The sequence below is a fragment of the Pogoniulus pusillus genome, chromosome 13 (assembly GCF_015220805.1).
Source record: "Pogoniulus pusillus isolate bPogPus1 chromosome 13, bPogPus1.pri, whole genome shotgun sequence".
NCBI classification, from domain to species: domain Eukaryota; kingdom Metazoa; phylum Chordata; class Aves; order Piciformes; family Lybiidae; genus Pogoniulus; species Pogoniulus pusillus.
The window spans coordinates 24,675,943-24,695,641 of record NC_087276.1 but is presented as its reverse complement, the minus strand read 5'-3'; the positions used below and the strand labels follow the sequence as shown (position 1 = coordinate 24,695,641).

At 55.1% G+C, this 19,699-nt stretch overlaps 2 protein-coding genes across 2 annotated transcripts; one reads left to right on the top strand and one right to left on the bottom strand.

Moving 5' to 3' along the window:
* Nucleotides 1-1,039: 1,039 nt before the first annotated feature.
* ARPC1B (actin related protein 2/3 complex subunit 1B) lies at nt 1,040-8,869 on the top strand. The gene is made up of 10 exons (XM_064152712.1): nt 1,040-1,189; nt 3,591-3,664; nt 4,359-4,463; nt 5,158-5,380; nt 5,723-5,830; nt 6,536-6,742; nt 6,989-7,064; nt 7,143-7,339; nt 7,836-7,926; nt 8,572-8,869. The coding sequence occupies exons 2-10, from the start codon at nt 3,601-3,603 to the stop codon at nt 8,608-8,610; spliced, it is 1,110 nt and encodes a 369-aa protein (XP_064008782.1). The 5' UTR covers nt 1,040-1,189; nt 3,591-3,600; the 3' UTR covers nt 8,611-8,869.
* A 2,248-nt stretch (nt 8,870-11,117) lies between these two features.
* PDAP1 (PDGFA associated protein 1) lies at nt 11,118-19,557 on the bottom strand. Its single transcript, XM_064153598.1, has 6 exons — nt 19,483-19,557; nt 15,563-15,654; nt 13,633-13,740; nt 13,113-13,234; nt 12,098-12,249; nt 11,118-11,475 (listed from the first exon to the last, which is right to left on the bottom strand). The coding sequence occupies exons 1-6, from the start codon at nt 19,493-19,495 to the stop codon at nt 11,417-11,419; spliced, it is 546 nt and encodes a 181-aa protein (XP_064009668.1). The 5' UTR covers nt 19,496-19,557; the 3' UTR covers nt 11,118-11,416.
* Between the last annotated feature and the right edge of the window lie 142 nt (nt 19,558-19,699).

Genomic DNA, 19,699 nt, shown 5'->3' with positions numbered 1-19,699 from the left:
GCTCACTGCCTACAGGAGGGACTTAAACCACTACAGTGACTTGCTCCAGGCTAGAGCTGCAGAGACCCACCACTCTCTGAGGACATCTCGGGATCTCTGTGTGTGTCTGCTGGAATTATGGCAATGTGCATGAGGGGAAGCATGCCTGATGGACCTGAGAACCAAGGAAGTGTTGAGCTGCCTGCTCACTGCCCTCCTGCAGAGCCTCTTATCTACAGCTGACCCCTCATATGGGGATATATTGTGCAGCTCAACAAATAAGAGGTTACTGTGTCCATGTCCTGCAGCTGAAAGCCTCGTCAGAACTTTGCCCTCCCTGTGCAAGCCTCCAATGTGCTGCTGTCCTGCTGCTGGGAGTCATCTGGGGAGGAAAAGGGTGAGTGCATGCCTCCAGGTGTGACTCTGCAGCAGGCTTGCAGCAGAGAAGCTGAAGCCCATCTCTCCTTCCCAGCACTTTTAGCAGGAGCTGAGCTCCTGGTAGTTACCCTGTCTGGCTGGGAATGGGGTAAAAATGAGTTACTCTGAAGAAGGAGGGAAAAAAATAGAGGGGTGCAGGGCTGGTAGGTATGCTGGTGCAAGTGGAGCTGTGATAGCAGCTAGCCTGAGCTTGGGTCCCACTGGGCTCCGTGGCATGCAGGAACCTGCAGCAGCTGCTGCTCAGGGTGACCAGATCCTGGCACGGCCGGGTCCTGCCGCACTGCCAACGTCCCCGCCTGGTGCACATCTTGCCCCGGGTGGGCTCCAACCGTGGCATATCACCTGCTGTGGGCCAGCACCATCAGACTGAGCCTCCCTGCTGCAGCCACCCCCTGCAATGCTTTGAGGAGCAGGGGCGAGCAACCCTTCTGCTGTTCGAGGGAGCGGATGGGGATCCTTCCCTCCACTTGCCTCGGCGAGAGAGTTGCCCAGGACCCACCGAGCGCGGCCGGGGGCGTCCCGGGGCTGGTGGCCCATCCACGTGCGGTGATGGCGGAGCGGCCTGGCTCGCAGCAAGGGGCAGGGCGGCTGCTGAGCTGCTTTGCACTCCCCCAACGCCCACGTAAGGAAGTGGTTGCATTTCTCGGAGAGGAAAAGGGAAGTCAGGCTGCCTCGGCGGGGCAGCCACCAGCTCCCGCCGCTCGCTCCGGGCTGCCGTTCGTGTCGACTGCCCAGAGTCCATGAACTAGCCCTGCCCGCCCTGCCCGGCAAGGTAAGGACGAAGAGGCAGCTCCGCCAGCCCAGCGAGGAGCTGGCGCTGTCCCGTGGGGGCTGTGGCCATCACCTCTCCCGATGCTCGCACCCTGCTTGAGGGAGGTGGGGACCTCGCAGCCAGGCTGTTTGGGGGCTGGGGGGCACAGGCAGCACATGGGTTTTGTTGTCGCTGTGGTTTGAGCGCTTTGGTTTGAGTTGTTTTGGGGTATTTTGTTAGTTTGTTTTTGCCTGCGTTAGCAGCAAGTTTGAGTTTGATTTCGTTGCCCGAGGCCCGGCAGCCGCGGGGGGGTTGGAGAGGGTCCCCTGGCAGGGGTCCCACAGGGGTTGGTGTTGGCAGAGCCAGAGCAGCCTGCGGGCTGCCTGCCTGTTCTCCTTGGGCATTAACTCTCTTGGGCTTCTGCCCGGGCAAGAAGAGAAGGGTGTGAGTAGCCTGCCGTCTGCGCTGAGACAGCTGTGTCCCCCTGAGGGCCAGGCTGGCTCCTGGGGTATCCCACACCGATGTTGGGAACCGAAGATGGATGTCCCTATCCTGGCTGGCAGGAGCATGAGGGTGACACCCAGCAGCTGCCACGGGGAGCAGAGGGGCTCCCCGGGGTCAGTGCTGGGGGCTCAGCAGTGCAGGAGGACCAGGTCACCATGGTGGTTGGGAACAGCTTCATAGGGTCCCACAGCTCCTGGAGGGACTGTGGCCACATCCCTGCACCAGCGTCTGCAAAACCACCTCCTGCCACCCTGCTAGGCTCAGCAAAACTGAAAGTAGAGCTCCTGCAGCACAGCTTCCTCCCCGGGACCGGGAGGGGTCCCCAGTGCTCGGCTCCTGCCAAGGTTTGGTTATCTGCTCCAAGGATGTTTCCGAACTGCTCGGCGCCTCGGGGCTGGCCAGGCAGATAACAGCGCAGCATCGCGTCCCGATCCCGCCCTGTCCGACCAGCCAAAAGTGCCCATTTCCCCTTCAGGAGCCTGCCTGTCAGGCGAACAGAGAGCCACAGCCCCTCCGGTGCTCCTTGCTGCTGGGGAAGGCGCTGCTGAGCTCCCTATGGGTCACCCCGCGGCTCCCCACCCGGCGTGGGAGCATGGCTCAGCCCAGGGGGTGTCAGAAGGGAACTGGTCATAAAGGGGCTGCTGGGGAAATGGAACATAAACGGCTTGCTCCAGTGGGCGAGCAGCTCTTGCCTCTCACCACAGCGCCTGGGGGACGCCTTCCGCTTCTGCTGCTTTGACCGAGCCTGTCCCCGCAGGCCTGGCATTAATTGGGTTAACAGCAAGGCGCCCTGGGCAGGAGGGTCTAAACCACCCGAAGGGAAAAAAAATGCTTCTAAACCACATGAAGAAAAAATGGGGGAAAAGGCACCGTGGTTTTCTCAGCAAATATTCATCTGGAAAGGGCTGCAGCATGTCCTGCCTCCTATCCCTTCTCCTCTGGACCCATTCCATCCAGGTTCCCATTTTGCACTTTCCTGCTCCTAATCTTTTGCAGCTCCAATAGCAGCATCCCCTCTTGTTGAGGGTTTTGTTTGTCACTCGTGGTGCAACTCCAGCTGCAGAGCTCAGGGTAGGGGCATGCGATGGCAGCGGTTTTGTGCCCATCTGTGGGCCACCCTGCGCTGAAACTCCAGCAGGATTGATGGGGCTTTGGTAGGGCAGCTCAAGGAATGTCCACATCCTCAGGGATGGGTGTGACAGCTGGGGCTTGGCTGCGGGGTGTGTGACAGCAGAGCTGGTGCCATGCGTTGATGCTGGGATGTGTCCACGTGCAAAAGGCAAATGCCAGAGTTCTGTGGATTTTCTTTTCACCGGTGTGGGGACAGAGGTTGGCTAGGAGAGGCTTTGTTCCTTCCCCTGTACCGTTTCTAGCTGCCAAAGTGCTCAGGGAATTCCCAAAATAGCTGAGAGCAAACTGTGAGTAATCCCCGTCTGTCTGTCACACCCTGCCGCGGTGTTTCCCTGCGTCCATGCCTTACCTCAGCCAGATGGCCAAGGGGCTGCTTTCACCCCTTCCATGGCACCCAGAGGCTTCACCCACAGCAGTTTGGAGGTCCCTGGAAGCAGTCCCTGCTTTTCATCTGACCATGTGGCACCTGGCTAAGGCACGTCTGGGTCATGGGGCACCCAACAGTGAGCATCTGGCCATAGGCACCCCTCTGGTCTCTGTGGGACACTCAGCATGGAGTGCCCGGTCACAGGGCACTCCCTCAGCTCCACTCAGACCTTCCCTCATCCCCTTCCCAAGTTTGGGCAGTCTCTGAGCTTGGAGATCCTCAGGGAAGCTGACAGAGATGTGACACTGCGCTGCTGATGCCGGTGGGAGGGAAAGCTTGGTGGGGCTGGGAGCCGGGGACTTGTCCTGGTGGATGGAGCAGCATCTCCTGACAGCCGCGGGGGTTTTGCCCTGTCCCCAGCTTGCAAGCCATGGCCTACCACAGCTTCCTGCTGGAGCCCATCAGCTGCCACGCCTGGAACAAGGACCGGACCCGTGAGTATGGCCAGGACGCCCCTTCCCCGGATCCCCGGGGCCGGCTCATGGCAGGGACTCTTCAGCTGTGCGCACCCCACGGTGTGCCCCGGGCAGGGCTGGGTCGGGGCTGAGATTGAGGGAAGCAGGTCCTGCCACGGGCGGATTTTGGGACTCGATAGCAGATGTCCCCCTGCATCCTCCTGCCAGGGCAGAGGTTGGCACAGGCGCTGCCAGCACAGTGTCTGCCCCTGCGGCAGCCGGTGTGGGGAGGCACGGAGCAAGCACTGGGAGCAGAGCAGAGCAGAGCTGAGTGATTCATGGCCCATGGCATTTCCCGATGTGGGAGAGAACAAAAAGACCTTTCTGTGCTCTGGCCGTGCTGCCAGGCAGGCTGGATGGGACAGGGCTGGATGGGAGCTGAGCACTCACAACCACTCTGTCCTGTCCCACCAGCCCCACGGGACCACAGCCTGGGGAAGGGACAATCCTGGGCTGTCAGGTCTCGGGGAGGTTCTCCCTTTCCCACTTCTGGGGATGCTGTCAGGGCAAGACTAGCTTTGGGACTGGGAGGCTTGGTGGGATCCCACTATGCAGATGGGGCTCAGTAGGTTCCCACTGCGCCCAGGCTGGGCAGGGTGGTGCTGGCTGGTCCTGCCCCAGCAGAGACCATGACCCAGGGGAGGACTTTGCCCTGGTTGCTGTCACCCCACAGAGATTGCCCTCTGCCCCAACAACCACGAGGTCCACATCTACCGCAAGGATGGGGCCAAATGGAGCAAAGTCCATGAGCTGAAGGAGCACAACGGGCAGGTGACAGGTGAGTCTTAGCTGATGGAGGAGGCAGGGACACAGGCAGGGGGTGGCCCTGCCCCACTCGGTGACACTGGCAGCTTTTGCATGGGGGTTGTGCGGTGGGTGGAGGAGAGGGAGCAGGTTATGTCTGTCTTTTCTGGCTTTGATCACAGGATGTCAGGGGTTGGAAGGGACCCAAGGAGATCGAGTCTAATCCCCCTGCCAGAGCAGGACCATACCATCTAACTCGGGTCACACAGGAATGCATCCAGACAGGTTTTGAAAGTCTCCAGAGAAGGAGGCCTGTTCCAGTGCTCTGTGACCCTTTACAGTAAAGAAGTTCCCCCTTGTGTTGAGATGCAACGTCCTGTGCTACAGCTCACATCCATTGCTCCTTGTCCTATCCCAGGGAGCAAGTGAGCAGAGCCTGTCCCCTGCCTCCTGACACCCAATCTAACACGTCAGAAGGCATCTGAGGTGGGATGGATATGATAGGTGGGATGGGGTGGGGAGGTGGGATGAGATGGATGGGAGAGATGGGATGATATGGAATGCTTTGGGGTGGGAGAAATGGGGTGAGATTACGGAGTAGGGCAAAGAGGCACTGTGGAGCAAAGACCACCCAGAACAGCTCTGCCTTCAACCTGCTTCCAGCCCTGAGAGACCCATCCCCATCTCCATGGCTTCCTGAGCCTCCACCCCTCCTCTCTGCTTTCCAGGCATCGACTGGGCACCTGAGAGCAACCGCCTGGTGACGTGTGGGACCGACCGCAATGCCTACGTCTGGACCCTGAAGGGCAACGTCTGGAAGCCCACCCTGGTCATCCTGCGCATCAACCGGGCTGCCCGCTGCGTCAAGTGGTCCCCCAAGGAGAACAAGTTCGCCGTGGGCAGTGGCTCCAGGCTCATCTCCATCTGCTACTTTGAGCAGGAGAACGACTGGTGAGGGTCTGCCATGGCCACGCGGGGTCTGTCCTGGGGCAGATGGACTGGAGATGGAGAAGAGATGGATGGGATGGGTGAGGAGGTGAAAGGGAGATGGATTGGGAGATAGGAGACTGAAAGAGGTTCAGAAGACAGAGAAGAGCTGAAGGAGGAGGTGGAAACAGATGAGGACGTGGAGGGAAGTGTTGCTCGTGACCAAACTGCTGCTGCAGGATTGTGTCCCAGGCAGCTCTTGGGGTGCCTGGAGCCCTGACTACCCTCAGCCAACCCCATGAAAGCCCAGAGGGAATTCTGGGGGTGGTGATTCTCCCTCAGTGATGCCAGCTGCTCTCCACACAGGTGGGTTTGCAAGCACATCAAGAAGCCCATCCGCTCGACAGTGCTGAGCCTTGACTGGCACCCCAACAACGTCCTCCTGGCTGCTGGCTCCTGCGACTTCAAGTGCCGGTGAGGAGCAGGGTGGGTGGATTACTGGGGGCCAGCTCTGGTGCTGTGCCTGTTGAGGAGCAGGGTGTGTGGATTACTGGGAGCCAGCTCTGGTGCTGTGCCTGTTGAGGAGCAGGGTGTGTGGATTACTGGGGGCCAGCTCTGGTGCTGTGCCTGTTGAGGAACAGGGTGTGGATTACTGGGGGCCAGCTCTGGTGCTGTGCCTGTTGAGGAGCAGGGTGTGTGAATTACTGGGGGCCAGCTCTGGTGCTGTGCCTGTTGAGGAGCAGGGTGTGTGGATTACTGGGGGCCAGCTCTGGTGCTGTGCCTGTTGAGGAGCAGGGTGGGTGGATTACTGGGGGCCAGCTCTGGTGCTGTGCCTGTTGAGGAGCAGGGTGTGTGGATTACTGGGGGCCAGCTCTGGTGCTGTGCCTGTTGAGGAGCAGGGTGTGTGGATTACTGGGGGCCAGCTCTGGTGCTGTGCCTGTTGAGGAGCAGGGTGTGTGGATTACTGGGGGCCAGCTCTGGTGCTGTGCCTGTTGAGGAGCAGGGTGTGTGGATTACTGGGAGCCAGCTCTGGTGCTGTGCCTGTTGAGGAGCAGGGTGTGTGGATTACTGGGGGCCAGCTCTGGTGCTGTGCCTGTTGAGGAGCAAGGTGTGTGGATTACTGGGGGCCAGCTCTGGTGCTGTGCCCAGGGACACACAGAGAGTCTTTCTCCCACCCAGGATCTTCTCAGCCTACATCAAGGAGGTGGAGGAGCGACCCAGCCCCACCCCCTGGGGCTCCAAGATGCCTTTTGGGGAGCTGATGTTCGAATCGAGCAGCAGCTGTGGGTGGGTGCACAGCATCTGCTTCTCGGCCAGCGGCGCCCGGGTGGCCTGGGTGAGCCACGACAGCACCCTCTGCCTCGCCGATGCCAACAAGAAGATGGCGTAAGCAGGGCTGGGGAGAGGAGGGGTCTCAGGGGAGGACTGGGGATGGCGCTCCTGTGGCTGGCAGGGGCATTGACCCCAGAACTGACCCAGGGATGGAGGCATCTGGGTTGAGCTGGACCAAGCAGGCATGGTTGGAGGAGGTGCTGGCATGTCCTCTCCTTGTAGCCTGCGTTGCAAGCTGTGCCAGCCTCAGCAGAGAGAGGCTGAGGCTCAGCTCACTGCCAACACTGCCCTCTCTCGTAGCGTGGCCTCTCTGTGCACCGAGACCTTGCCCCTCCTGGCTGTCACCTTCATCACTGAAAACAGCTTGGTGGCTGCGGTGAGTGCAAGCTGGGGACATGGGGTGGGTGCTGGGCACTGTCAGGAGCGTGCTGAGCGGAACGTCCCCGTTCCCCAGGGCCACGACTGCTACCCAATGCTGTTCACCTACGAGGAGAGCCAGGGCACGCTGACCTTTGGGGGGAAGCTGGATGTCCCCAAGCAGAGCTCCCAGCGTGGCCTCACTGCCCGCGAGCGCTTCCAGAACCTGGACAAGAAAGCGAGCTCACACACTGCCAACACCACGCTGGACACCCTGCACAAGAACAGCATCAGGTGGGTGCTGTGGGCTGAGAGGGTGGAGAGACAGCTTCAGCTGGGTCACCCCAGGGTGCTGGCCCCTGAGCATCCCCTGGCTGTTGCTATGCGTCTTGAGAGCTGGGACAGTCCTGGACCGCTCCTGGAGCATCCCTGCATGTGGGTAGGGGAAATGGAGGGGTCTTACCCCAAGACCTGGGACAGCCCTGGAGTCTCCCAGGAGCATCCATGTGTATCTCTGAGCATCCCTCAACACGGGCAAGGGAAAGGCAGAGGCAACTGGCACAGCCCTGGGCACCCCTGGACCATCCAGCATCTGAGCATCCCTCCGTGTGGATAGGAGAGATAGAGGGGTCCAGCCTCAGGAGTCCAAACAGCTCTAGAGCACTCCTGGGCATTCCTACATGTGGGTGTGGAAGATGAAGGGGTCCAGCCCCACACCAAACACTGGGCAGCCCTGAGGGCTCAGCAGAGAACTGAGGCTGACTCCTCTCTGTCTCTTTGCACCCCACAGCCAGATCTCAGTGCTGGCAGGTGGGAAGGCCAACTGCTCCCAGTTCTGCACCACGGGGATGGATGGTGGCATGAGCATCTGGAACGTCAAGGTGAGGTGTCCCTGTGGTCATCCCCCCAGCATTAAACTCTGGTTACTCACGACCCTAACTGCAATCTCTTCCCCTACTAATATGCAGCTCTTATCTGTGGTGATTTGGCCCACAGAGATCTGTGGTGAGATCTCCTTTGACCTAGAGGCAGAAAGACACCGCTGGGGTGGAGCATTCACTGCTCACCCTCAGAGGAGGGGTCGATGCCAGCCTTGCGCAGGGATCCAGCACCCTCTCCTGGCGTAGGCTTTGCACACATGGCTTGAAAAATGAGCCCAAACCAAAGCTGGGATCTCACAGAATCCCGCAATGGTAGGGGTTGGAAAGGACCTCTGGAGATCATCCAGACCAACCCTCCTGCTAAAGCAGAGTCACTTGGACAGCCTGGCACGGGAATGTGTCCAGGCGGGTTTGGAAGCTCCAGAGAAAGAGACTCCACAGCCTCTCTGGGCAGCCTGCTCCAGGGCTCTGCCACCCTCACAGTAAAGTTTTTCCTTATATTTAAAGGAAAAACTCTACGGGGACAAATTGGCACCCCAGGGACAGCTTCCCCCCAAGCTGTGCTCTCCTTTCATCTCCTCAGCCACCTCCTGTTGTCTTAAAGAGCAAAAAGCTGGTGACACAGCACCTCCTGTTTCATTCTAGAGCCTGGAGTCAGCACTGAAAGATCTCAAGATCAAATGAAGGAACCACCCAGGAAGGGCATCCCTGCTGCCAGCCTGCCCCTGCTCTGCAGTGCCTGCCTGCTTTCCCTGCCAGCCCCCATGCCACGCGAGCTGGCCGCGGTGCCAGCAGCGCACTTCCCCGGCTGCCAGCCAGCCCTGGTGGCTGCTCTCAGGCAAAGAAAACAATTCATTGGGTTTTAGTACTTTTGTTACCATCCTGCCCGGTGCTGGGCAGACATCGCTTGAGGAAGCCATAAATAAAGGAAGGATTTTCCTGTGTAAGTGCAGTGCTGGGTCTGGGGGCTTTGTGAGCACCTGTGGGGTGAGAGCACCCCAGGGTGCTGTCCCGCACCCCACCATGAGTGGTCACATCCATTCTGCTGCCAGCTGGTAGGATGAACAGGGACTGTGGGGATAAAGGGGGAACAGCACATCCCCGTTCCCTGCTTCAGCACCACTGCTGAAGAGGATTGGTGCTAAAGAGAAGAGGTGGAGGTGAGGATGAAGGTGGCCAGGCACTGCAGCTTTCCCACAGTCCTCCTGGACACCTGTCAAATCCCACCAGGTGTGAAACTCCCTACCTTGGGAGCCAGCTCAGAAACCTTGAGCTGCCAAACCACCGATCCTGAAGTCTATGATGCTGATCAGAGCACTTCTGACTTCCACCTTTCTCCTCTCTAACCTGCAACAGGCAGTCCCATCTCACAGCCACCATGGGAGGACAAAGCTGCTCCCAGGAGCGCTGAGGGACCTTTGAAGAAGCTGTGGCAAAGTGGATAAACCTTTTTGTGTGCCAGAACAGGGGTTAATCACCTGTGGTAAACAAGGGACAGGGTCACACATTGCAGAGGGGTGAGAAACCAGGATGAAGTGGTTGGGAAGGGCTTCGGCAAAGGCATGAGAAGAACCAGGCAGCTGTAGCAGGGCAGGCAAGGTGCCTGCCTGGTCACTCCTCCAGCAGCTGCAGAGGCAATCCCGTGTCACCAAAAGGAAAAGGAACCTGTGCAGTGATGTGCTTATTCTTCCCATGAGCAGACCTCGCTGTAGCAGCTCAGGTCAAGCCCTGTTCTGGTGGTGCCACCCGAAGCAAAGCAGCCCTGGTACTGACCGTGGCTCTGGAGAGGAGTGCTGGCTGGCAGAGGGACAGTGACATTTGGGTTCTGGCCCAGTCACGAGTTAGCAGAGGTGTGTTCTACCGGGAAGAACTTTCCACCCACTTCTGTGCGTTCACTCCATGTGCCCGAACCCATCCATCTCCCCTCCTACCTCCTCCACCCCAGGCATCAGCCCACAGGGACCATCCAGCTGCCTCCCTCTACCAGTTCTTCCTTTCCAAGCTGCCAGTGAGGGCACCTCTCCTGGTGCTACTCATCTTCTGTAGCTTGGGGCACAGAAATGCAGGCTGAGAGCATAGCTCTAGAGCTTATGCCCTTACCCATCTGCAGTACAGCAGGAAGGCTGTACTCAAGTTCCTCACCAGTGGGCAGCTCACGGTGCCGCTCCCTGTCTGACACCCTGATGCCCGAGTCCCTACAGCCAGCCGTGGACAGAGCAATCCAGAGTTGTCATTCTCTATCTCTTCAACTATAAACTCCTTGCTGGTGACTCAAAAGTGCTCTCAAGCTCAGATGTGGGGCAGAATCTCCTCCAGAAATGCTGATGACCCTGGCACAGGCTAGCAGAAGGACTGTGAGGACCTCCTGGGGCGCAGTAGATGTGAATGAGGACATCTGATGAAGGTGACAGTTCAGGGACTGGCCTTCTGACACAGTGACTGGGTTAGACAGCAGCCTGAGGGTAATTGTTTTTGTCACTGTGGTAACCAGATTGTGCAAGACTTCCATCAGAGACAGCAGGGAGAGCTTTTTGCCTTCAGGCTGCATCTGCTGATGGAGCTTCTGAACCTCGAGCCAAATTCTGCAGCACAAACAACACAAAAGCAGAAAAAGCAAAGCAGGGGACAGAGAGGTCACCACACCAGCAGACTGTGGCTGCACCTCACACCTCAGCAGCAGCCTCTTCACACACACACAGGAGAGCAGAGCAGGTTTGATAACTTACATTTTATTCAGCCAAATATACAAGTTCTGGTGGTGGGTTTTCAACTTTATCAAGTTTGGGTTTGTTTTTCCATTTGGGTCTGATACAATTAATGTTGTGATTGGTTGGTTGTTTGTTTTGCTTTGTTTCCTTTAAACAAAGGAGGATGTGGACTGGCACTATCCCTACTAAGGAGAAGAAAAATAAAAACCAATAAAATGAAGGGGAGGGAAAAAGGGGAGACTGGCTGCAAGGAAGGAGGGATGAAAAGGGGAAGGAACAGCACTCCAGATGTCCATGAAGTCAGGCTCCCAGCTTGTACCGCAACACCCTGCAGCACAATTTGATGAGCTGGGCTTTCACTTGCAAGTCAAAGTCCCCCACCCCATGCCCCACCCCCACAATGCCCCCCCCCAACAATCTATAGTCTTGCAATCTAATGTTTGAAGCATCTCCCCCTCCCGCACAGCTCCCTCCCTCCCACCCTGCCCCTTTCTCTATGAGTTTTTAACCCTAAAACCAGCGAAAACATTCAGGTTTCCAAACTGTTACAGAGAATTGCTGTTCAGCACAGTTCTGCACCGAAGAGAGCAGCTGCCCCTAACCCCAAATGGAAATCTGTGCCAGGATGAGGACAAACAACATCGTCAGTGTCTCTTGGAGGTGAAGGTGAGGTCGATGCCGCAGTACACCCTACGTGGCATCTATGGTATGCATCACGACAGAGCTCCTGGCAGGCACCAGGCACAGTTCCCTGGAGATTCCTCCTCTTGCATGTCCTGTGCTTACTTGTTAAGGGATAGTGACTGCAGTCTTCTACCTGCCATGGCCGCTTCGTGTTTTGCTGCAGGAGGAACAGAACAGAGCTTTTGTCGTTTCACAGCACACAGCAGGGATTAGTGGTGGCCTGACAGTCCCAGACTGAAATCCTACTGGCCATGCACAGTGAGGGAACGGGAAAATCCACCCTGCCAACCCCTGCTACATGTCCTCCAGAGTCAAGAGGAGCAGCCCCTCCCTTGCACATTCCCTTCTAGCCTTGCCTTCTCTTCAGGCATCCACAAATGACCCTGGTGCACACATTTCTCACTGAGATGAGTCGTATCAGGCTTCTGTTTCAGGAGAAAGTGAAGGCAGGGGAGAAGTGCTGCACACTCCCCGAGCAGCCTGGATCCCCAGCATGCCAGGTAGATAAATCACACCCGCTAAACCCCCAACCTGGGAGGCTGAGAGCAATTCCCTTCCCTTTGTCCCTGCTCCCTGTTCAGATGGCCCAGAGCTTTATAAAGCTTTGTGAGAAGAGAACAGCTGAACCTGGTTTTGGCGCGAGGAGCTGTGCTGACACTCAGCAACACCGCACAGGCTCAGAGAGAAGGAATTACAGGCTGTGACAGCACCAATCAGGCCCCTTGGCAGCACAGCCATCGCACAAAGAAGGAAGAGGGGATGATTAGGTGCTCTCTAACCTTTTCTTTCTTCTTCTTTCTTCTTGGCAGCTTCTTCCCTTTGCTTCCGAATGATGGCTAGTCGGGCAAGGTCTGCCTTCGCTTGCTCTGTTTTACCAGCTAGGTGCATTTTCATGTACCTCTCTTTTGCCTTTTGTTTCTCTATTTCCTCTCTGTTTGAGGGAAACACACCAGTCACCAGAGCACCCAAACACACTGGTATGGGCAAAGAGGAGGAAGCTTTCTGACTGGGAGGACAGAGATGAGATTGCCCACAAAAACTGGAAGGCCCTGGCACCAGTTTTCAGGCACAGGTTATACTTACCTGCAGGGTTTGAACACGACAGAGATTATTTCTACCCTCATTCAGCTGAATAAGGACACTGGCACACAATGAGGTCAGAGGAATTAGCCTCAGACTGCAGAGCATCATGACATGTTTTTCCCAGTCTTACCCTCAAAGGCATATCTCTGCTGAAGCAATCTAGCTCAAGCTTAAATCTTTCACTCTGAAAGTCTCCACTGCTAAATGGAACTAGAAGATTAAACCTTGGTTTTCATTTGAGTCATCTGCTCAGACAAAAATTCCACTGTGACCCCCCAGAATCTGGGAAATGGCCACCTGTCACTAGGGCACCTCCAGTGGCAAAACTGAAGCAGACCTCGGGTTAATGGCTTTCAGTTACATCTGATTCTTGGCATAAAACTGCAGGAAAGGAATGGCCTACATCTGCTGCACAGCAACAAACTTCACTCTTAGTGCACTCGGCCAAACTGCCTGGCTCCAGGAAGGCCCAGAGGACAGACAGCTTCTGTGCACTTTGTAAGGAAAGACATTTTGAAGCACAGCAAATCCTGCTCGACATTTTGCTGCTGTTCAATGTCTGCTTTAGACATCGAGATCTGTAAAGGGCTTCCCTGAAACACCAACACTTACACTGCAGGGAAACACCTCCCTGTTCTAAGCTGCTCCCACCAGTGAGGATAAAATCCCAGGAAGACAGCAGCTGCTGCCAAGGCTGCAGGACAGACTCACCGCTCTCGTCGCGAGAGTTCCTTAGGTCCATCCAGGTCCAGCTGAGTTACTTTTTTGGTTGTCTGAATTACACGATTGGGATTCTCTATGTCTATCAACCCTTCCACTCCTTTGCGCTTTTGCTGAGGTTCAAGAACAAGAGGAAGGTTAAGAAGCTCTCTCATACCCCATATTGTGTTGTATAAGAGCTCAGCAAACACACTACAACAAGCCCCAAAAGCAGAATTCAAGATGCTTTCACTACTGGTCAGCAAACCCCTTTAGGAACCAAGATTTATACCATGAGGCATCTTACATCTTCTTGCCTTTGTGTTTTTCACTTCAAAAAATAAACAACTTTTCATTCTGAGGACAAAATGCTATTGAGTAAGGTTTTGGGGGGTTATAAAAGTAGTTCTTTCATGCACATTTTACTATGCTTAGCTCTCAAAGAGACCTGAGAGCCAAGAACAAGCACTTCTCTCCTGCCCCAAGAAACCGGGTGCTGCAAAATCATTAAGCGCCTCGAGAATGGCAGTACCTGATAATCATCATCATCTTCATCACTCTCATCTGAATCTAAAGACTTCTTCTCCTTTTTGGGGTCCCCTGTTGCTCCTTCACCTCCTTCCTCTTGTTCCTCCTCTTCCTACAAAATCACAAGAAATCAGAGACAATGTTTGTCAAGAACAATCCCAAATCCAGCAGCGACTCCAGTGTTCCTGACGTGGCACTGCTGATGCCAAGGGTGCCTGGCTGTTAAAAAGCAAGAACCCATTCTCAGCACCTACTTTCACCTACTGTGAATCACCTGCCCCAGCAGATCACCTCAAACCAGCTATGCTGTTCTGTTTAACAGGCCAGGAAAACGATTGTAAAAGGCAATACTGGCACTTTATTTTGCTCCAATAAAAGACCTCCATGAATTATTTTGGCTCTGGTTTCTCAGGGACTGGATACTACATAGTGTAGGACTGCATCTCATCTTACATCTAGATAAAAACAAAGCAGTAACTTGACAAGCAACAACCACAACATTATTATCCAAGAAATTACAGCTCCTTTAACACAGCTTGTACCAGCCAGAGGTGTAAGAATTCCTTTGGAAAGCAATACCAGATAAGATTACAAGAATCAACATGGGTGTGAGTACTTTGCTTTACCACTGGCAAACATCCCTCGTTGCAGCTGCTGGCAAAGCGGACGAGCTCTGGGCAGTAAGAAAAGGAACCTTTTTTTCCCAAGCTTTCCCTAACAAAGCAGCATCAGATGTAACCATCACTATGTGGTATGGATTAGCATCAAAACAAAGCAATCCTCTTCAAAGAGCAGCTGTCTGGTTTGTTTTGAAACAAGACAAACATTTCAAGTGGGGGTCCTGCATGTTCTGTTCCACTTCCAGATGTGTTTTGGGTTTTTTTATTAACACCTCAGCAGCAGAGAACACTCACAGTTTGTGAATGACATCGCACTGGGAGCAGAGGAATTGCTTGGGAAAACAGGACCAGATCCATAGTGCTTTCAGAATTTGGGAAGATGGCATGAAACCAAAAAGGTGGAAATCAAATCAAGCCCAGGGGAGTTAGACTTGGGAAGAAGAAATCCAACACAAAGCAAGAATTTGTGGCTAAGCAGCAAACCACAGGATCATCTTGAGTTACAGCTGGTCAAAGGAGTCAACAATTTGGCTCATAACTGCTCCAAAGAGTAATAACCTTCCTCCTGGAGGTATTCAGCAGTATTTCCTACATGGGGTACAATCACCCTACTGTAGTCAGTGCTGTGAGGCTTCAGGTGCAATTGTGTCTCTGGGCTTAGGCAGCACTTTCAGAAAGTCACAGAAAAACAGCAGTGAGAGTGACCATTTGGGAATGCAAGAGAGCAAGTGCCACAGAAAGTAGCCATGCCTCTTATAATGCCAGTCAGGGAGTTGTGGAAGCTGGGGGAGCTGGTACAATCTGATGCTGGGGCACAGAAACATACCCAATAAAAGGATTTGGGCCAAAAAACTGTTACCTCACTCCTACAAGCCAGAGGCAAACAAGAGAATCATGTGTGCAGGAAGAAGTCAAAGGAGTTTGGTTTTCTAAGTCTAGAAGACAAAGAGGGTAAATAGAGTAACTTCAGCATGCAGATGGGAGCCCTTTTTTTCCCCATAGCCAAGCTGCAGAGCATGGATGCAAAAAAATCACTTGACTAGAATGATGAAGAACAGGGGAAAGGATGTCTAGGGCTGCTGTGTAATCATCTTCCCTATCCTTTAACCCTTCACTTGTCAACTGAATGGTCTATGTGGCCTCACGTCTGCAAGAAGCTGGACTGGATCCCACCTTGCAGTCTCCCCAGGCAGAGATATTCAGGATTCATGCAGAATGAGCTGTGACACTCAGCTAAGCTCCATTTCTCCTGAATTGCAAGCTGAGCAGGCTGCACAAGCCAGGATGTATGACACCAGTTAGGCAAACACATACCCTGGCCTTCTGTTTTTCTGCTTGGAGCTGGGCATCAATCTCTTCAGGACTTGTGTATTGTCTTGCTCGGCCTTTGTGGCCTCCTTTTCTACCTGTACAAAAAACAATGTTGATAAACACTTTAGAAATAAGCTTCCAGAAAGGTCTACTTCTCCTGCAGCACTCTCTCTGGATTTTAGGTGCAGATAGGACAAACCAAAATAGCTCCTCTGATAAAATCAAATGAAGAAAGGCCACATTGAACCTGGCAGTCTCTGTGATACATTCCAAGGACTCTGCACGGAGCAGTGGGATTATTGATCCACAGAAAGCTACTTGGATAATCAGTTCTTTCCTTCCCCTTGGGCTGGTTTTGGAGACACCAGAGCAGAGCACAGCCCATCAGCTGTACAGTGTTTCCCAGTTGAAGCACAAAGAGTGAGCCAGGAAAGGTTCTCCCCAAAGAGGGTAACCCTGTCCGTCAACCATCACAGAGCCCTGACAGCAGTTACCAGGCAACAAGCCTCCAAGTGCCCCCTCAGCTGCTGGTGACACCACCCTTCCGTGCCCACCCACGCTTACGCTTGTGGCCTCTCTGATTCACTTCCCGGCCTGGCAAGGGCTGCCGAGTCCCGCAGCTCTCCCCGCACTTCCTGCGCAGGAGGGACCAGGGCTCACAGCCCGTTCCTGCGGCAGCAGGGCTCCAGCCAGCTCCCCCACACGCTCGCCTCCTCAGCCCCTCCCCTGCACTGTGGCCGTGCCAAGAGAAAATAGCAAGCTCAATGGGCAAAAGCTTTGGGAATTACAACGCGAGCTGAAGAACAACTCATAGGAGCCTTCGTGTTTTACTACTTAACAAGGGGAAAATAAAACCAAGCTCTAGAAACCAGGGTGAGAGTCAGCTTAGCTGGCTGCCCTGCCTGGCTAAGATCTGCTCTCCAACATTCTGCCGATTAATGAGATGCTGAAGCCATTAATGCTTCCTGCAAGTGACTGCTCTGTTTGTGTTCTCACAGCTCAAAGAACTGCTGGAAAGCTGGAAGCTGAATGGAGTCAGTCAAGCCTTGAGCCAGGGAGCTCCAGGTACAACCAGTACATGAGACAGGCAACAAGCGACCAGCTCAGGACGGAGAGCTTTCTGCTACCAATGGAATCTTGGATGTCCAACAAAAGGTGCAGGAATCATGGAATTACTGAGGCTGGAATAGACCTTGCTTTCCCCACTTCACCTGCTGAGGACACTAGACACCTCACAGTGGTGAGGAGAGCTGAGGGGATCATCCCTTCTACATTGGGACTGCACAGGACAGGTGAGAAAGATCTGTCACCACTGTACTGCTGTGCCACAGACATGTCTGGCTGCACCATGGGACTCAGAGGGACAGGGAGCACCAGGGCTGGCAGCCTCGGTGAGCTGTAAGCTTTAGAGAGTCACTGTTTTCTGACCAGCCCTCCTGGCTTACTCTCAGTCGTTTTAGCTCAGCAAAAGCTGAGCTGTGGAATAAATGATCTTGAAACCTCCACTTGCAGAGACTCCCGAGAGGGTTTCCTCATGTGAACAGGGACCAGATTCTTCCCTCTGAACTCAGCTGTGGGCACACAAACCATTAGCACAACCAAAAGCTTTGCTGCACCCAAAGACGTCTGTTTGTTGTTTGTCTGCTCCTGACCATCCCACGCAGCAACACTGACCCCCTCTGGGAATGAGCTCCGTCACTGGAGTGCTCTAGCCCAGGAGACATTACCTCACTGCCACGCAAATGACCTCACTCTAAACAGAACAGTAACATCCCAGACGTACTACAGAACACCAAGAAAACCTAAACAAAGCTGTGCCACAAGCTTAGCCAGTGCCAGGCAGCCGTGTCCAGCAGGGCTCACAATTCTACATTAGGCTCAGAACTGAAGCACACAAAAGCTTACTACTGCAAACCAACAGCAGCAATGCCTAAAAAGAAGCAAATGGAAAAGTGAATCGAGCTCATTGACATCCAAACCTTCCCTCTGAGCAGGAGCAGCAGCAGCTGGAAGGGCTGTGGGAGCTCAGCACAGGGCAGAGACAGAGCTCTGCTCATCAACGTGTGCGTTGGACAAGTGAAATGCCAGCCCTACATGTGCCACTGAGCTGCAGCACCACGCTGAACAACTCATCAGCTCTGTGCCTCAGTTTCCCTGTCTGTAAAGTAAGGATAACGATTCTTATTGTCCTCTGTGAATCACTTTTAAAGGATCATCACCTGCAGATTTCACCCACGGCAGAGGACCATGGGTGCCTCAGGCACGCAGACATTCAAACACATTTGTCTTTGGCCTTAAACAGCATAATTAAGGATTTTAAATCAAAGAGAATGGAAGAGGAAGCATTTTTCTTAAAAAATAGAGGTATTAAAAAGAATAACCAGAAACAACCCTGTAACAGAATTTATTATTGGCTGGTGGAACATGAGCCCACTCCAACACCCCCCCCCCCCCCCAGTTTATATTATTAAACATTGAGTGCAGAAACCCACTCTTCTGCCAACACAACATTAATTCCTACTGACTCATGGGAGGAAGTGAGCAAAGATCCCTCTTTTCCCAAGAAGAAAAAGGTCTGAAACAAGCATTTAAACCTGTACAATGAAATGCAGAGCAGGAAATCCTGAGTTGTGGGGCATTTAAACACACCAGCTGGGGCTACAACCCACCACAATTCTTTGCCTTCACCAAAAATGACTGAAAGCTTCAGCCCTATTTATTAAAATGGTGCAAATGGACACAAGAAAATCTAAACAGGGAAGCAGATTTGGAACTAAATCTTGGGAAATGCTGATGAAATAAAGTTGAGCAAAGCACAGAGAAGATGAATGGCATGGACTGGTTTACATTAATGTATACGACTGGAGTTTCACAGACGCTGGCACAAGAGCTAATTATGCAGACGGTGCATCTGGAGAAGGTTCTGGGTGGATCCAGCTCAGCCCTGACAGCTTGTCAGTCCTTCATGACTTCTCCTTAATCACACAAGCAAGTCAGTACCCGCTCCACAATACCCTGATGTGGAGCTGACAGAGCTACATGAAAGGAGCCACGTTTGAAGCTCCTGAACCCAAGACCACTTCTGCATCCCCTCTCTACTGCTGCCCCTCAGGGCCGGACCCTCGGCCTGTTCCCTCAGATTCCCTGTACCCAGCCCCAACGGCCTCCGACATCGATCCGCCGATACGGGAAAGATGTCAGCCACCGCGCACGGCCTGTGCCCCCGGGATGCCTCCCGGGATCCCCGGTGCAGCAGTTACACTTCTCTCCCCCGCGTTCCCCCTGCCCCCGTCCCTGCCCCGGGAGGAGCGCCTGCAGCTTCCAGCCCAACGGGCATCCCATGGGCCCAGCCCGCTCCCGACCCCACGGCAGGGACCTGGCATCCCAAGACCCGGCTGCCCCCCGGCGCTGCTGCGAGCCCATCGCTCTTATTGGGAGGCGCAGAACGGGAGCCCCAGCTCCGTAAGGAACGTGAAGAAGCTGCCATTTCCACGCGTGGCGGGGGCAAGGGGAGGTCCCAGCAGCAGGATGTGGAAGGAAACCGAGAGCCTCACAGAGGCCACCCGGAGCCGGGAGGCGGGGTGCGGCCAGCGGACCTCCCTCCGAGGCTCTCCGCAGACGACGAGGGGAAAACGAGATCTCCCCTCACCAAGTTCCTCAGGACTGGATGAAGAGGAAAGAGCCCTCCCTTCAGACCCAAAGGCGGGGGACGAGCCCTGCTTCCTCCCAGGAGCCTCCGCAGCCCAAGCGGTGAGGGGAGAGGCCGAGTCCTCCCTCCCCCGCCTCGAGCTCCCATAGCCGCTGCCTCCCCTCCCCACGTCCCTGCTCCGCTCCCGGGGCCTGAGGGGCCTCTCCCTCCGCTCAGCTCCCTCCCTCCCCTTCCCGCTGCTTCCCGCAGGGGTGATTCCCGGCCCGGCCCCCACCTCCTTTCGGCATCGCGGCGGCGATGGCGGCTGCGGCAGCTGCAGCGAGGCCCCCCCACACCGGCCCCCACCGCCGACCCGGAAGCGGAAAGCGCCCCACCCCCAAGCGCGCGGCCCGCGGCGCCCGCCCAGGCTCCGCCGCCCGCCAGGCTCCGCCGCCAGGCTGCGCACAGTGCCGCTGTGAGGCTGCCCGTAGTGTCGGCAGTGCCGCCGCCAG

What these genes read in the sequence shown, in the direction of transcription:
- ARPC1B (XM_064152712.1), top strand. Translation starts at nt 3,601, where the DNA reads ATGGCCTACCACAGCTTCCTGCTGGAGCCCATCAGCTGCCACGCCTGG. An exon ending in GATGCCAACAAGAAGATGGC is followed by an intron (nt 6,743 to 6,988) that starts GTAAGCAGGGCT and finishes CCTCTCTCGTAG; the next exon opens with CGTGGCCTCTCTGTGCACCG. An exon ending in AAAACAGCTTGGTGGCTGCG is followed by an intron (nt 7,065 to 7,142) that starts GTGAGTGCAAGC and finishes CCCGTTCCCCAG; the next exon opens with GGCCACGACTGCTACCCAAT.
- PDAP1 (XM_064153598.1), bottom strand. An exon ending in AAGATGATGATGATTATCAG is followed by an intron (nt 13,235 to 13,632) that starts GTACTGCCATTC and finishes CTTGAACCTCAG; the next exon opens with CAAAAGCGCAAAGGAGTGGA. An exon ending in GAAAGAAGAAGAAAGAAAAG is followed by an intron (nt 11,476 to 12,097) that starts GTTAGAGAGCAC and finishes TTCCTCCTGCAG; the next exon opens with CAAAACACGAAGCGGCCATG.